This window comes from Syngnathoides biaculeatus, chromosome 23 (genome assembly GCF_019802595.1).
Source record: "Syngnathoides biaculeatus isolate LvHL_M chromosome 23, ASM1980259v1, whole genome shotgun sequence".
NCBI classification, from domain to species: domain Eukaryota; kingdom Metazoa; phylum Chordata; class Actinopteri; order Syngnathiformes; family Syngnathidae; genus Syngnathoides; species Syngnathoides biaculeatus.
In genome coordinates this window covers 3654260-3671808 of record NC_084662.1, presented here as the reverse complement: position 1 = coordinate 3671808, position 17549 = coordinate 3654260, and the positions used below count along the sequence as shown (strand labels likewise).

The 17549-nt window shown below is 42.0% G+C and overlaps 1 protein-coding gene across 7 annotated transcripts in view; it reads right to left on the bottom strand.

The window, feature by feature from the left end:
• The window catches only part of traf3ip2a (TRAF3 interacting protein 2a), a 29606-nt gene extending 12654 nt beyond the window's left edge, over positions 1–16952 (bottom strand). For 2 of the 7 annotated variants that reach the window (XM_061812557.1, XM_061812558.1), the window contains exons 1-8: positions 6477–6646; positions 5917–5966; positions 5414–5845; positions 3638–3716; positions 3390–3574; positions 532–620; positions 382–450; positions 212–316 (exon numbers count right to left, since the gene is read on the bottom strand). In XM_061812557.1, the coding sequence (XP_061668541.1) occupies positions 212–316; positions 382–450; positions 532–620; positions 3390–3574; positions 3638–3716; positions 5414–5845; positions 5917–5932 (975 nt within the window). In that variant the 5' untranslated portion in view covers positions 5933–5966; positions 6477–6646. Of the gene's footprint in view, positions 1–211; positions 317–381; positions 451–531; positions 621–3389; positions 3575–3637; positions 3717–5413; positions 5846–5916; positions 5967–6476; positions 6647–9425; positions 9578–16916 lie in introns of those variants that run through there. The other 5 variants (XM_061812553.1, XM_061812552.1, XM_061812556.1 and 2 more) reach the window with 5 other exon arrangements.
• Positions 16953–17549: the final 597 nt, after the last annotated feature.

The window sequence follows — 17549 nt, the reverse complement described above, 5'->3', positions numbered from 1 at the left end:
AGAACTGTGAGGCCAACACTTTACAGTTGAACTACCGTGCCGCCTGATACAAGGTCGATTTTCCATAATATATAATAGTTTTATTTATTTTGTTTTGGGATGGCATGGAGTCAAACCGATGAATTAATTCTTAGATTAACAGTATTGCCTTAATACATTATACTGTGTGTGTACCAGTGATGCCTCAGAGGCCTCACTCATGTTAGCTTACCTGATTGTGGATGTACTTGGTGTGTAGCCTGTGCTCATCATCACTATCCCCCTCTAAATCCTCCTTGTACTTGGGGCTGATCGCCACAATGATGAGGACGGATTTCTGCAAAGTTTCCATTATCAGCTTGTAACAACTATTTCTTTTAATTGTACAAATCTTGGACTCACGTCATTCAAAAATCTGTCCATCCATCTGGTGATGCCCATTCGAATGGCCGGATTGTCAAACATGTCAATCTATAAATTAATAGACATAGTGGAGGTGTTGCTGATTCTTTATTTGGAAAGGGAGAGTGGTGAAGAAATGATGGAGCCTACTGCCGGTTTGAAGCCTTGACTTGTTAGAAATCTGGTGAAGGTGGTCATTTCCTTAGCGGTGTCCACTGAATATGTGATGAAAACATTCCCTACAATTGTACAAAGACATTAGTGTAATTTCATCCATCCACACTTGGGATGTAGGTTGGATTCAAAACCATCCATCCATCCATCCATCCTATTTATGAGCTGCTTATTCTCACAAGGGTTACGGGAGTGCTGGAGCCTAGCCCAGCTATCAATAGGCAGGAGGGAGGGAGGGAATACCCCGAGCTGGTTGCCAGCCAATCGCAGGGCACATGAATGGAGACAGACAATAGTCGCATTCACAATCACACCTAGGGGCAATTTAGAGTGTCCAATTAATGTTGGATGTTTTGGGGATGTGGGAGGAAACCGGAATGCCCAGAGAAAACCCACACAGGCACAGGGAGTATATGTAACCTCCACACAGGCGGGGCCCGGACTTGAACCCAGGTCCTCAGAACTGCGAGGCTAATGCTCTAACCTAGGTGCTCCACTGTTCAATTTACCCAGAAATAATTAAGGCTTAAAAAGGCTTTAGGCTCTATATACAGTGCCCTCCAAAAGTACTGGAACGCCAATCACAATTCTTTTGTCTTTGTTGAAAATGTTTGGATTTCAGATCAAAAGATCTATAAGAGAGAAAAAAAAAATCTGAATTCCAGATTTATTTCATGGTATTTAGATCTACATGTGTTAAACAACTCAGGACAGAGTACCTATTGCATGAACCTGCCCACTTTTCAAACAAAAGTATTTGAAGTTCAAGTACCTTTTTTTGTCAGTTGTGCTATCCATAAAGGACCTACAACATACCTGAAATAGCATTCCTCTTAGACCTGCGGTGCTATAAAAGACGAAAGCATTGAAAAGAAATGAATGTCTAAAATATGTACATTTTGCCTTATACTACAGGTCACCAACTTGCTCCCTGCGGCACATGGTTGCCCCCAAGGACCACTTAAGCCGCCTCCGAGGCATGTTCTAAATGTAACACAGGTCACAATTTGTTATGATTGTTATAATTATTATTATTTATGCTTTACATTTTGAATCTGACTTGCTTAATTTTTTAAAAATAATGTTGCATAATGTAAAAAATATTTTATGTATAAGGTGGCACGGTGATGCAGCTGGAAAGCGTTGGCCTCACAGTTTGAGGACCCGGGTTCAATCCCAACCCTCCCTGTGTGGCGTTTGCATTTTCTCCCCATCCCTGCGTGGGTTTTCTCCGAGCACTCCGGTTTCCTCCCACATCCCAAAAACATACAACATTTATTGGACACTCTAAATTGGCCCAGGTGTGATTGTGAGTGTGGCTGTTTGTCTCTATGTGCCCTGCGATTGGCTTGCAATTAGTTCAGGGTGTACCTTGCGTCTTGCCTGTTGACAGCTGGGATAGGCTCCAGGACTCCTGCGACCCTTGTGAGGATAAGCAGCTAAGAAAATGGATGGATGGATATTTTATGTACAATGAACTCTGACTGAAGGTTGCCACCAACAGGTCATATTGCCCTTCATACAATCGATCAGTGTTCACGAAATAGCCCACAGCCTCAAAAAGGTTGGTGACCCCTGCTATAGACAGTATAATCTAAATATAAATTATGAATGTGGCTAATATAACAAGAAATATATGATTAATGGGTATTTCTAGTTACTCAGGTGTTGCCTTTTAAATTGATTGCAAAACATTATATATTGTTTGTGGCTTTGGGTTTCACCTGTGAAAACTGCATTTGCTGTTAAGAAAGTATGAAGACCAGATGTCTATTGGAGGAAAGCAAACCATTTGGAAATTGAGAGACGAAGGAAATGAATCAAAGGTATTGCATTGCATATTATCATTACCATACCCAAACAGCGATAGCCGGGACTTTGGAATGTCCTGAAAAAGAAAGTACTGGTGTCTCATCTATGAAGCATGGGAGAGGTAATGTCATGGCTTGCATGGCTGCTACTGGAACAGACTCACTAGTCTTTATTGATGATGTAACGTATGATGGTAGCAGCAAAATCTATTCTAAAGACTACAAAATCGTTTTGTCATCCTAACTAATTGGGAAAAGCTTCATTATGCGACAGCACATGCCCAAAAACACGCTGCCCACAGGACAAAGGACTTCATCAGGGGGAAACGTGGAGGTCTTACACGAACCAACATAATCACCCAACCTGAACCCATTATTCTACCTCCTGAAGAGAAAAAAACCTGAAACAAACAAGAACTGAAAGAGGCTGCCGTAAAGGATGGGTTATCCCAACAAATATTACATGTAATTAATCTATCCATCTATTTTCAGAGCCGCTTATCCTCAGAAGAGTCGTGAGAGTGCTGGAGCCTATCCCAGCTATGTTCGAGTAGGAGGTGGGATACACCGCAAATTGGTTCCCAACCAAATCGCAGGGCACATATATGGTAAACAAACAATCACACCTACGGCAAATTTAGTCTTCAATTAACCTACAAGTATGTTTTTTTGGGATGAGGGAGGAAACCTGAGTACTTGAAGAAAACCCATGCAGGTATGAGTAGAACATACAAACCCCACACAGCAGGGGGCTGGGATTTGAACCAAGGTCCTCAGAACTGTGAGCTAAACGCGCTAACCAGTTGCTCCACTCTTCCACCTAAATGTTATTCTTTGAGTAATTTAATAATGTCTGTTTCAATGCCCAGTTGAAAAGTTTGTGGCTTCAAACAAAAGATGCTGTGCCCTGAATTGTTTAACACATCATACCAGGACCAATATCATAACCACCATACTTCTGCCTCATAATCATCTTTTGATCTGAAATCCAAATATCTTCAGTATAATACATAAATGACTTACTATATTCATCGGGGAGAGTGACGGTCTTCCTGGTCTCCTGAGTCATTGGTGCCGGATCTGCCTGAATGGGGTAATCCAAGATGACCTCACACATTACATCACTGGGAGCTACCCCAGCCTGTGTTTGACGTGCTTCAGTGGCATTTGGAACATTTCTATGTTGCATTTTGTTTCCTCGATGGTTCCTGCAGAAGGAAATAATTCATAAATGAGAGTAAAGTATTACAAGAATGACTGATGCTTAGTACCATGTCTGCTCAAAGGGTGGAGGCCTGTGGTATGGACCCACACACGGTCCAAGGCAACTCTCCGGCTTCGGACTGAGGCCTGCAATGACAGAGAATAGCAGACACTCCATCACTCCCAACCTGACCTCTTGTTAGAGCATTCAACTAACATACCATGCACATTTTTGGAATGTTAGAGGAAACTGGACTCCCTGGAAAGAACCCACACAGCCATGGTGAGAGCAGGCAATGTCCACAACGGATAATTTAAAGTCTGGACCGCACAACTGTGAGGCCCTTCACTTTATACACATTGTTCTCTGGGTGTTCTAGTGTTAAACTGGAATTTGATATCTTTGATTCAGATGAATGAAAACATGAACACTTTGGTTGTATTGTTATTGTTTTCATGGTTCATTCCAAACTGATCTAAATTTGTAACCATTGCATAGAAATGCAATGGAGATTGAATATTTTGAGGTGAAAACTGTATTTCATTGGATTTTATTATTATAAAGTGAATTATGCTTGACATTGTGAGATGGCGCTGTAAGAATTTAAATTCCCCTTGGTTGATGACACACATCTGAAATGTTTCATAAAGCTCAAGAAGAATAAGAGAGCCATTCAGAAATTTCCACAACCATCAAAACTATCTATAAGATGCCTCTACATTTATTTAGATGCCTCCTCTTAGTTGGTTGGCCTGAGAAATAGCACCTCCCCCCCAGCCCCCTCCCATGCTAACAAAAATTAAATAATTTCTTTTAAAAAAAAAAAAACATCCACGCAGTCCATCTATAGAGCTCGTGCACATGACGTCACAGTTTGCATGGCGCCATATCGCCAGTCAAATCTAGCTGCTCTGCACTGCGGGAGCCATTGATCCAGAGCAGAGTTTTCAAATTGCCCGAGACCTGTTGTGCTGTTGGTTGTCACAACAGATGAGACAAATATTCAAAGAGATCATTCTATGGAATAGCAGCTGAAAAGACCAGAAAGTATTGATGGATTTCGGCAATTGAACGCGATGGATGGTGCCCAACCAAAATCCACACACACGTGTGTCGCGATCACTTCATTTTAGGTAGGAATTATTCTTCTCAATCTCAAATTACCAAAAAGTAATTATAATGCCAAGATGGATCATTTGAGAACAATGCGTATTTAAAAAAAAAGAAAATAAACCATCTGTCACAGCAGAGAGGTTAACGTGTGGCCGCAATCGCTTCCATGTACGTTCCGTGGAGATGACTCCATTCTCTTTTTTTTTTTTCAAACATAGTTAATGAAAGAGAGTTTGTGTAAAACCAGGAATCATTTATTTAAATATTGGTATTAGTATTGAATACTAGCTGAAAAGATCGATGGATTCTGGCAAAGGTTAAAGTGTAGTCGAATAAGCTATGTCGTATTAATTCCAACAAAGTATTTGTATGGGTCCAGACTTTCAAACGTTTCTGTGTAAATCTCGACGACATACTCACCAAATACATTTGTATATCCAGTTGTCCAAGACAAGGGGAAGCGAATTAACAGTCCAATTTCTTATCGACAAAAACATCAACTTCTCTATGCCAAGTGTCTCTCATTTTTCCATATACCATCATTTATTATCACCTTCTAAATGTTTAACGGTATCGGACAAAACTCTGGGCGTCGTGCTATAAGACCTATTTTCGTTTCGTCTCAACGGACTTAGCATTGAACAATGCTTTTTTTGACCGACAATATGACAAGTCATGTGATTTCGGTGATGTAGGTGCATGAACTCTATTCTGTCTTCCAAGTACTTACACTGGCAATAAATATATGGTGCTAGGTAGCGTGATGGGACGTAGTGAGCTGCATTGACATCAGACATGAGCGGTAGCGGGGGTTCCAAGCCGTCTGGCTCATTCAGAGAAGACTCGGGCCAGTTTTTAGGTCCCATAAAACCACAAAGGTGATTCTCGCTCTGTCTTGGAAGCCAAACACAAGCACCCTGCATGCTTGGAATGACGGGGAGGTAGGAGGTTGAAGGAGTTGCTGTTTTGGGTTCACTCTGGAAATAGTGCCGAAGGAGTCTCTCCCGGTTGACGTGGATATTCATTTCCCCAGTTTGTTCCCAGCTTCTACTGTACCCCGGACCACTACACTGCAGGCATTGAGGAGGCCAGTCCAAGTCCAGACTGGAAGCAGCCATGCTCTCATCCACCTCGACAGGAATGCTCTGATGGGGGCAAAGTCCTGAAGAAGCATCAGTAAAACAATGAACTAACTAAATTTCTGAGAGCCGAACGTTTGGTGAGGTTTCTTACCTTTGGAAGTTTCCATGTGGTCACTGCCAATATTAAAGTAATGGTAGAGACTGCACACATTCGAACGGACAAAAGATATGAATTCAGTATTCATTGATGGACAATATATTATGATTATTGTGGACAGTGTAAAAGTGATATATACACACTAAGGGCTGTTTCCAATTGGTTTACTTTTTGGCTACACAACAGAGCAGATGATTAGAAACTGCATGTGATACAGTGTGCTTCTATACATCACAGCGACTATTTAAACAAAAAACATTTGAAATCAATTCCTCTCTGAGTGTCAATCAAAAGGTAGATTTTATGAGCTCGGTAAAGGCAAAGTATTGAGATTTTTGCTGGAAAAAACTATTTTTAATGTTTTGGACTGCATTACATTGTGAAAGCAGTCACCGTGTGGTACACAAAATGTAATGAAATGGTGAGTATTGTAAAAGTCACTTCCACAGATATATAAGCTAGTCAGGAGAACAAACTTTTCAGGTGTTAAGTATGCAACATTTTGCGTGCCTGTGAGCTGGCCTGAGTGAAGCGTATCTACATTATGGACTCACCAGTACAAAGGTCAAAAGCAGTGTCCTGAAAACCTGACAGACAGGTGGCTCGTTTTAGAAAATAAAAATAAATCGGATATTTATTAAGTCTGGCAAAACCCACAAATTTCGATATGAAGAATTACAAAGATCGCACCTTTCTGTAGGAGTGCTTCACCTTTCCCTTAACCACAGGAAAAACCTGTTCTCACATTAACAGGAAATATACCTACTGCCAGCCCCTTTCAGCTTCAATAGCCAATCACTACATGACTACTCATGTGAATGTATTTTGTATTTTTTTTTTCTTTTTACATGTAAAAGCGACACACACTTGACAATGAGGAATATACAATATAACACATCTTACAGTAGCAGTTTTTTTTTCCATTTATAAGGTTAGTCATTTTGCAACCATGTACAAGCACAGAGGGAGGAGATAAACCGTGTAAAGAGAAAGTTCTCAGTGTGTGTCAGTCAAGGTCCAGGAAGGCTGTCACAAAGGATATATTTCAAAGCCAAATAAGATCTTGAGATGAATTCAAATAAAGCTCATTTGAAATTTGCGTACATAAATGCAGGTATACCATATTTCAAAAAAATATCTTATAAAAAAAAGGGTGAAATGGTGGGTCAGCTGGAAAGCATTGGTCTCACAGTTCTGAGGTGTCTGTCGGTCACAGTTAAATTCCATGGTAACGAGGGCGGACTCATCTGTACATTAAAAGGTAAACGAGGGCCGACTTGTGTGGACTTAAATTCCATGGACCGTAACGAGGGCGGACTCGTCTGTATAGGTTACAGTTAAATTCCGTGTAACGAGGTCGGACTCGTGTACGTACTTAATTTCCGAGGTAAATAAAATACAGTCTGTATAAAATAACATCTAATAATACTGCAGTATAAAACATGTGTGATTGTGTAAACGAGTGTTTGAGAGACAGGATACCAAGTGACGACTTGTTTGGAAGCAAAGGCAAGATTACTCCGCCCTTCTGGGTAGAAGCCTGAGGAATGCCAAGCAAGAGTATTTAACAGTCACCGTCTAATACAAAAACGCCAACTGCAGTACACACTAGGTGTAGTGTGTTGGCTCCAAAATCCCAAAATGGGGAAAAATATTAATAGACAAAAGGAAAGGGACAACTTAACTTGCATGGATTGGAAATTTGTCAAAGCACAAAGCCCAGATTAGCTAAAATATATACATAAATGGATAAAATACAATTCTGCTGGCCAGTTTAATTCGCAAAAAATAATTCAGCTGAAAAATGAAATACATTGTAGAAATAAAGGTGACCTTACTAAAATGACCTAAGATGAGTATGACGATACCTAATGGTGGTTACAAGAGAGGAAGGAGGCAGAAAAAAAGAAAGAACAAGATAATGAATAGAGAAAACCAACCACACCCCCTACCCAGACTTACACCACCACACAGAATGACTTGATCAGACGGAACTGACTTGAAATGGTCGAAAAGACTGGGAGGACTACAATCTCCAGCGCAGACTGATGCACAAATGACCAACTTAGGCAACTTGTAACCACAGATCCAAGTAATCAACCCCGACACACAAAGTGGCGCCAACCTGACTATTTTAGTCTATAGGACTTGGACTATGGATGATGTTAAAAAAAAAAAAAGGCTGTGGAAGATAACACTTCACACAAAGCTGATATGAATCAATTTGTAGAAGATGCGGAAAATTTGAAAATTCAGAGAGCAACTCAGCGTTTTAGACATAGAGCAAATTACACTAAAATAGGGGGAGAAAAACAAAAGATGAGCCTTTTGAGGAATACAGAGTGAGGATGACAACTGTATTCAAGATTTATAGTGGCCTGCAGGAAGATGGACAATAAGCTATTTCAACAGCAGTTGACATACTCTCCATGCAGGTTTAAAAGACACAAATTACAGCTGGGTTAACAAACATTACATTGGCCTGACTATTGGCACGTAGGAGGAATATGTTAATCATGCCCTCCATGTGGAGAACATTCTGAAAGATAAAAAGAAACAGACAAGCTACAACTTTTATGGGAAAGACACTGCTACAGCAAGCAGAACATAGATAGGTGTCAACTTTCTTTTTCTCATTTTGTAGCACTCTTTCTGCATGTAGTGCTTGGTTAACGTAATGTTACAGGCTGCCAGTCGGTTTGTCAACCCAATGTTTTTCAATCCATTGTTATGTGGGATTATTTGAATTTGCATGAAGAGCATTTTTTAATTGCCCTTGATACACACTCCCTGGAGTGTGATCTTCAGGAATGCCACTGTTTGCTTTAAAACATGCAGTCATTCCAATTCAATATTCTTCAAATGGTTCATTGTTATTTTATTTTGCTCTTCCAATGGCAGAAAATTTTGCTTTTTTCTAAATCTAGCAGAGGTGCGCGATATTAACCCTTGAACTCCCTGCTGCTGTGAGAAAGTACTTTGCTGTCATCCAAATTTACTGTACTTCCACATCATTTAAGTGGTAAGATTTTCTCAAGTCTTGCGTTCCCTGGACGAATTATGTTACATCAACTTCATGAGATGTGATACCTTTTATGGCTCTTTTCACATCATCTTGAGTCCATCTTTTTTTTTTTTGTGTGTGCGTTTCTCTTATTTTATCCTGCAGGTTAATTATATATATTTTTTGTGTGTATGTTGAGCTGGCCAGCAAAGTCATATTGTGTTATCCACAAATTTAGATTTATTTTATTTTAGTAGGACATTGGCTTTCTACAAACTTCTAGTCCTTACACATTTTTTTTTCAGATGTTCTGTTTCAACTATTTTGCTATTTGTTTTTCCCCTGTTGGAGTGAGTGGTTCACCTAAGGTGACTATACTGACTTCCCCCTGAACAGGGTGACAATTACATTCTGTTTGAGGTAATTCTCAAGCTTCTACAACAAGTCACCCAGACGGGCATTCACTCATTCCACATGAGTGTGGGAGTTCCCTACTCACCAGAGATGTCTTTACTTCCTTTGGCTTCTCATCAACCCTCAGCCTCCAGTTCCAAAGTCGAGGCCCAGTCCCGGAAAGGGTCTCAAGTGCCATGCCTACGGTCTTTGCCTGAACGTCAACTCAGCCCCTGGAAACCTCAGGTATCTTGAGATCTGGGTCGAAGGAACAAGTAAATGTCAGGTTCACCAATCAGACATTTATTAAACAGGACAAAAAAGGAAGCAAAGACACCAGTTCAAGTCTCGCGAGGAGAGAGGAGAGGAACTGTCTCGTACAATTCACCAATGCACTCTCTGTTTATCCTCTCCTCAGCACCTCTATTTATTTAGTTTTAAGATGCCCTTTATTTACATGGATGTTAGAGAAAGGAGACAGCAAGCAAAACAGTTGGAAACCATGTTTGTCCATGTTTGTTCATATGCGTGTGCATGTGTGGAAGATTGCTGAATACATGTGTGGTCATCATTTCTTTAACATGCAGCAGTTCTGATGATCAGATGTTTTTGTTCTTGCTATCTCCTGCTAGGAGGCTGCCACGTTATCTAGAGCAGACCAAAGCATTTGTATGATAATTATGATCACAATTATTCCTACACAGAACAACAGGATAAAATGAATGAAGACTTTCCTAATGTAACAATGTGGTTAAAAAAAAAAAAAAAAAACTCCAGGCCCAGATTTTCAAACTCAGCAAATACACTCCGGAAAAAAAAAAAATAACAGTTGATTATCTGCACACAGAAAATCTGGTGGCAGCAGCCACAAGGGTCAGACTCCCACAGGCCTTGAAAGACAGACGCTTAATGTTGCCACATGTGTCACTGTTTAAACCATATGACACACACTCGGAGTGGTTGTGAGGTTTCGTCAAAAGAGACCAAACAGCAACTAATTGGAAACTCGATGAGGAAAATTTCCAAAGTACTGTTTAGTGCAGGCTGTCACCTTCATCAAAAGTGACACGGTATTGACTCTTACCTCTTAACAGAGGAAGAGAAAACACTTTTAAAAAAACAAGTCCCAGAATGCATATGTTCAATAGGACTATCATTTGTGGGACTCATTTGGGGAGCGCAACCTGTACAAATTCGACCTAAAACAGAAAATAGACCATGCATGAAACAATATCTATTATAACCAGAAGCATTAGACGGCATAAACCCAGTTATTGAGTCATTTGTTACTGCAGGGGTAATAATTGAATGTCCAGAATATCCCTGCAACACGCCTGTTTTTCCGGGAAAAAAAAGGCTCCCCCATCAGGAGGTCGGAGAACAGTTCAAGACCAATAACCAGTAAATGCCGCTGTTAACACAGCGACCACCTTGTGTCCCAGACAAACATACACATTGCTGAATTCATTAAGACCAGATGCCAAAGATTTTACAGTCGTGGATTGAGTTGCATTTGCATTTGAAGGTAAAAATACACATTTACCAGGTTATCTCAAGAGTACTGTGAAAGGCCAACAGAAAAAGGTTTCTGTGAGATAAAGAAAGAACTAGTGTCACATTATAGCAAATCCTCTATACAGATACTAGATTGTAAAGGTCATTTTATGACCCCAGTTTTAGTATAAAAACATAGAGACTCAGCGTAGCATGTGCATTACCCCAGTATGTAAGAGCAGTTATTGTGACATCTATTGCTGTAGAAACAAGTTCAACCATAGTTTTGTTCCATCCTCTGATTCGAAGAGTACCACATGCAGTCCTTGCATTGCGTATCGAGAAAAACAAGCAACATTGAACTTAGAAACAATTTTTACCACGTCATGAGCAAGTTATGGGCATGGTGCAAAACATGATTGTTAAAAGTTAGCAGAAATATGAGCTAAAGTAGAAGTGGCCTGAGAGATCAGCTTTTAGAAAGAAGTGCTATTTGTAGATGGCTCATCTATGAAAATGCATGGTAAAGACAGCCAATATGCATTTGCAACAGTGCATGTTTTTACGCAGCACTGTAAGAAAAAAAAATAGGGGGATGATTTCATCCACAGCCAAAGTAACATGCAAAATTGTTAGTTGATTTACGTAATGCAATGCAAATGGCAAAAAAAAAAAATGTTACTGTATGCAACTTCTTCCCTTTCCTACCAGAAGACACACCAAGTACTCTCCTGCCTGTCTCTCTGATTATCTTTGCTGTTGTATTCCAGTCTTCCAGGAACTTCTGCTGTCCATCGAGAGCCCATCTCACCTCTTTCCAAAAGGCCGCACAACATTTTTCCTTTCTCAGCTTCCACCACATGGTTCTCTGCTCTACCTTTGTCTTCTTAATCTTCCTACCCACCACCAGTCATCCTACACATCCTATGCTGTCGAGCTACACTCTCCCCTACCACTACTTTAAGTCAGTAATCACCTTCAGATTACATCGTCAGCACAAAATACAATCCACTTGTGTGCTTCTACCATCTGCTCTTGTAAGTCACTTTATGTCCCTGCTTCTTCTGGAAAAAAAAGTGCTCACTACAGCTCCATTTCTATCCTTTTTGCAAAGTCCACCAACATCTGTCCCTCAAAGTTCCTTTCCTGGATGCCGTACTTACCCATCACTTCTTCATCGCCCCTGTTTCCTTTACCAATATGTTCATTACAATCTGCACCAATCACAACTCTCTCACTGTCTGGGATGCTCAGAACTACTTCATCTAGTTCCTTCTAGAATTTCTCTTTCAACTCTAGGTCACATCCTACCTGTGGGGCATAGCCGCTAACCACATTATACATAACACCCTCAATTTCAAATTTTAGTCTCATCACTCGATCTGATACTCTTTTCACCTCCAAGACATTCTTAGCCAGCTCTTCCTTTAAAATAACCCCTACTCCACTTCTCTTCCCATCTACTCTGTGTTTGAATAATTGAAACCCTGCTCCTAAACTTCTAGCCTTACTACCTTTCCACCTGCTCTCTTGGATGCACAGTATATCAACCTTTCTCCTAATCATCATGTCAACCAACTCCTGAGCTTTTCCTGTCATAGTCCCAGCATTCAAAGTCAGTACATTCAATTGTAGGCTCTGTGCATTCCTCTTTTCCTTGTGAGTGAGTCTGCTATCGTAATGGCAACTAAACGGTTAAATTTTGCTGTTGGGTGTTGGATTTTATTTTTTCTGCTCGAGTGATACCTGTGGGAACCACCCAAGGTCCTAGAAAACAAATTGGATAACTGCATAGGAAAAAAAAAGAATTTGAGTTTATTAAAATAACAAGGTAGATCTGTAAAGCTAAAACCAACAATAATCATGCCATGAGAGTTGCAAGTGTTACAAAATGTGTACTTGCAAATGGAACTAGGGTTTATGTGTCTTCCAAATATCCTCAATTCCCTGTGTATATTTGTGCAGGTCGCAAACTACCATAACCTGCCTTTGTGACATTTCAACGTTAAGAGGGAGTGACTGGTTGTTTAAACACTAAATTAGGTGTAGAAAATGGGTTTCAAATTGCAACAGGCATTTCAAAATAATAATTGGGTTCTCATGGTAGAAAAAAGGCGTCACAGTGGCGCAGCTGTAAGGCTTTGGCCTGACAGTTCTGAGGACTGGGGTTTAGTCCCAGCTCCTCCTGTATGGAATTGCATGTTCCCCCAATGCCTGTGTAGGTTTACTTTGAACGCTGCAGGTCCCTCCTGCGTCTCAGGAGTGGGCAACATTGATTGGACACTCTGGAATGTCCCTACGTGTGATTGTGAATGCGACTGTCGTCTGTCTCAATGTGCCCTGCGATTGGCTGGTGGCCAGTTCAGGGTGTACCCCGCCTCCTACCTCATAACATTGGCCCTGGCACTCCCGCAACCCTTATGAGGGTAAGCGGCTAAGAAAATTGAATTTATGAGAGGAACGGTACCTGATAATGAAGAAAAAAAATGGGATTCTGTGTATAACTAACTTCTTTTGAAAAACAAAAAACATTGTTTTCTAATGATGTGCATCAAATTTATTGGAACCGCAAACAAATGAAAAAATGTATCAGCATTGATAAATTTATTGATTGCAAAACCATTTTTGTGATTGATAATTAATTTAAGTCATTGCCACATGCCGACATCTGATGGTAATGTGGAGGTATAAATTGAAAAAAAATGCAACAGGTTAATGTGCTTCAATAATTTGATTATTGCCATTTGTCTGTTCATCCTGTCTGTGTATGAATTTTCATCTACCGTACATGCAGTTTTACCCTTGGTCGAAAGAGAAGCGGTATGGGATCGACAAGTGTTTTAACATATATCGATGCCACTCATGTTCCAAGTATAAATTGGCTGATCAATTTGGCAGCACGATTTGAGTCCTCAGGTTGTTGGCGTACAAAAAACAAAAACGTAGACAGAATCAACTCCATTCATCATAACATACGTGAATTGGGCAATTGGGCACAGAGAGGGTTTGCAAATATGCGTGAACAGTTATCTGCTCATTTATGGGATTCCGAAGCGGAGTTGCTGTTGACAGGTTTGCTGAGAGAGGAGAAATCTGCGCTATCTTCAGAGAACAATTTTGCCCAGTGAAGGCCAACACACAGCTACGGAGTAGTGCCACCAAGGGGCTTCGAACCCTGAATGTTTCGTTCTGGTATTGACACGGCCGTGTGAGGGACCTGGATGAATGCCTTTTGTCATGATCCTGCTGGTCCAGCCCTGGCTGCGCGGGTGCGCGTGCGGTCGCGCTGATTGGGAGGCACACACCTGTGCCTCATGCTGGCTGATTGGCCCCGATGTATATAGGACCATGGGGACGACTGGTCTGGGCCCAGATCGTTGCGGTTCATGCCCCGTTCCAGCACTCTCGTTACTCTGATCGTATTCCCGTGTGTACCGACCTCCGCCTGTCCTCCGACCAACCCCGTAAGGCTGACTCCTTTGATACTCCTGCCTGCTTTGATTGATCTCCCGTGTACTGACTCCTGCCTGCCCGCTGACCTGCTCTCTACGCCCGACGTCCCAACTACCGCTGCTGCACCTGACTGCCTGCCCGATCCCCAACCGTGGAACAATAAACGTTTTTCCCGAATTACCGCTGCGTCTCCCATGTACTTCTGCATTTGGGTCCTACCTCTGTTCCTATGGGTCGTGACACCTTTGGAAGATGGACAGCCCAGTTGTCCTCAAATTTGGTATTAATTGCTGTTTTTTCCAGCAATTTTTACCATGTGTGGATGCTGTTGGATTCCTTGTCTGCGTGCTCTCATTGTGAAATTAATTAACACTATTATGTCACCCACGAACAAACACGTCGCGGAGATGTATCCTTTAATAGTGAAGAATGACCGTGATGACGATGATGGTTTTCTATTCTCCGTGTGCGTGTATTTGTTTTCCTAAAATTTACTGTTTAGAAAAAGTTGCTAGACGATGTAAGAATTTGGGGGGGAATGTTAGAGTTATCATTAATATATTTATTATGGAGTTGCAATAAAGCCAAAGTATCATCCTTGCTTCGAAGAGTCTTGTTCACAGGACGAGCTCCTACACACAGATGCAACAGTATCTTCCTAGAAGTGACCAAGGACAACTCCATCATAACCAAAGAATGTGCCACATCATCACCAAAAATTGTAGTTTTGTTCATTTCATCTGCTCACCCGTCCTTTTGAAAAAAAAAAAAAAAAAAAAAAAAAGTACTTGAGAGGCTGGTTCAGAACGTGTTTGGAGACTGTAACTGGCCTGTCTCTCATGTCCTCCTGATCAGAAGAAAGACGACTTCTTGTCCGTTATTTGTGCAAGTATTCTAGCAAGTTAGGTGATAAACGTAACACTTATCGGTGTGTGCGTCCGAAAATGTCATCCTCAGAGATTGCGTACGGTGAGTTACTCGGCATAAGAATTTGCCATTGGCCTCCTACACATTATGGAACTGTTGCATCTGAAAGGTCACTGCGCTCAACAGCTCGACTACCCATGGATTTATCAGATTGGCATCCCATCCAGATATAAATCAATAAAGGCTGTAGCTGAACAGGGATGACCCCCTGTGCTCAAGGTGACTTGAAGCAAGCAGTGCTCGATTCGATATCGCCGCAGTGTAATTCACACTCACCGGAGTCGTAATCTTGAGGGTGGAATGCTTGGGCCTGACCGGACAGTGGGCTATTAAGTGGCGCAGCCGTCCACATTAAAACCATCGGCCGTCTCGCCGGCGTTGCAGTCGTCTCTATCATGGTTATGGGCGTCGGCAGAAGAGGAATCGGTGGAGTGGACGCGACCTGCTCTCCCTCTAGTGGCGAGTCCACCTACCACTGGGCGATCCTGAAAGATAGAGCGATTAGCGAATCCAGGGAGGTAGCCAATTCCACCGCAATGAGGTGATTGCGGATTTGCAGTGTAAGTCCTTGGAAAAAGGCCTCGAGAAGCACCTCTTCATTCCATCGACTCTCATCTGGTCTGATGCAAAACTTGATTGCATAATCTGCCACACGACGCTGCCCCTATCGACGTGTGATCAACCCAGCCGCTGCCTCGCGTTCCGGCGAGGCAAACTGGAAGACTTGCAACATGGCACATACGAAGGAGGTCCAGGAGTGGCACGTTTCGGAGATACGACGCTACTCTGCTGTAGCCCATGCCTCCGCTCTCCCCGTCAGGTGGGATATGACGTAGGCAATCCGTGTGCGGTCCGTTGGGAAGGCGGAAGCTCGAAGTGGAGGTCACACTGAGCGAGGAAGGGCTTGACGTTCCCAGTGTCTCCGGAAAAGTGTTAGGGCCGGGAGAGAGGCATATACCCAAACCGCTGAAACTCCGCGACTGGTGGGGTGGCTGGAGCAACCTGGGCTGGGGTAGAAACTGTGGCAGACCAGAAGAGCAGCCTCCTGCTCGGCCAAGAGTCTGCCCTGGATCTGTAGGGAGCGGCGGATGGCTGCTGAGTCGGCTGAGTCCATGTCGTGGCCAGATCAGAACACTAGTGTGGACTGAAGTATGTCTCACGCCCATATTTAGTCATGACTCCTTAATTCCTCATGTCCTCAGTGGGTCTCTGTTCTGTAGCCAGATGTGTCCTTGATCGCATCCCTGCACGTAGGCTCACCTTGATGAACTGCATACTGGACACTTTGTAATAATCCATTGCCAGCTAGAACTGGTTTAGACAGAAACCCTTTGTCTAAGTGGAAAGCCCTGATGTCATGCCACAGGTTTGATAGCACCCATATTCCTTCTGACAAGATAAAGGATTGTATGCTTTCTCTGTATCTTCGCACCTGTTATCTATTCTTTACACCCATTGACTGTAACTCATAAGTGCCCGGAATATTCTGTCAGTAAATTCTTCAAAGAAACTGTTCATCATCTCCAGCCTTTATTTGGATAACCAACATTCTCACTACTCAAAATTAAACGAACACACGGAGGAAAAAAGCGTCCTCCAACAGGACCCAAATGCACGACTCGGTAAGCAGGAAGGCAGTTAAAGGAAGATCTCTATTTATTCCAAGGTCGTAAACCAGGCGGTAGGTCAGAGAGAGTGGCAGTATCAAAGACGTTAATCTTACTTGGTTGGTCGGAGGACAGGCAGAGGTCGATACACCGGGATTCAGGATCAGGAACAAGGAAGTGCTGGAACAAGGCATGGTTGGCAACGATCTGGCAAAGCCAGACCGTCCGCTGGTTCCTATAAGTACTGGGGTTCATTATCGCCGATGAGGCACAGGTGTGCGCCTCCTAATCAACACAGGTGTGTAGGGGACCTGCACAGCCAGGGCTGAGACCGGCAGGACCATGACAGTTAGCTTGTGTTACACTCGACTAAACTGTCTTTGCATTTCTATTGTTATTTTTTTGTGTTGTATTGTATTGTGTGATTAAATTGTCTTAAACACAATACAAGTTCTTTGTTTTATTTTGATTGGTGTGACCAAGGGGATTTATTCAAAATTCACATGTAACATGCTATAAACTGTGAGACAAATTAGTCCCCTCTAACTATTATTTGTTTTTAATAGCTCCATATACACCTACCTGTCATTTAGAACACACAATGTTCCTGTCCTTTGCACCTGGGGAATCCATTTTTCGTATCAGGTCTTTTGGAAACGTATGAAGAGTGAATCCATCCTCCCAAGTGTTCCAGCAAAATCCAGCAACACCACAAGCCGGCATTTTGGCTAACATGCAGAAAAAAACCA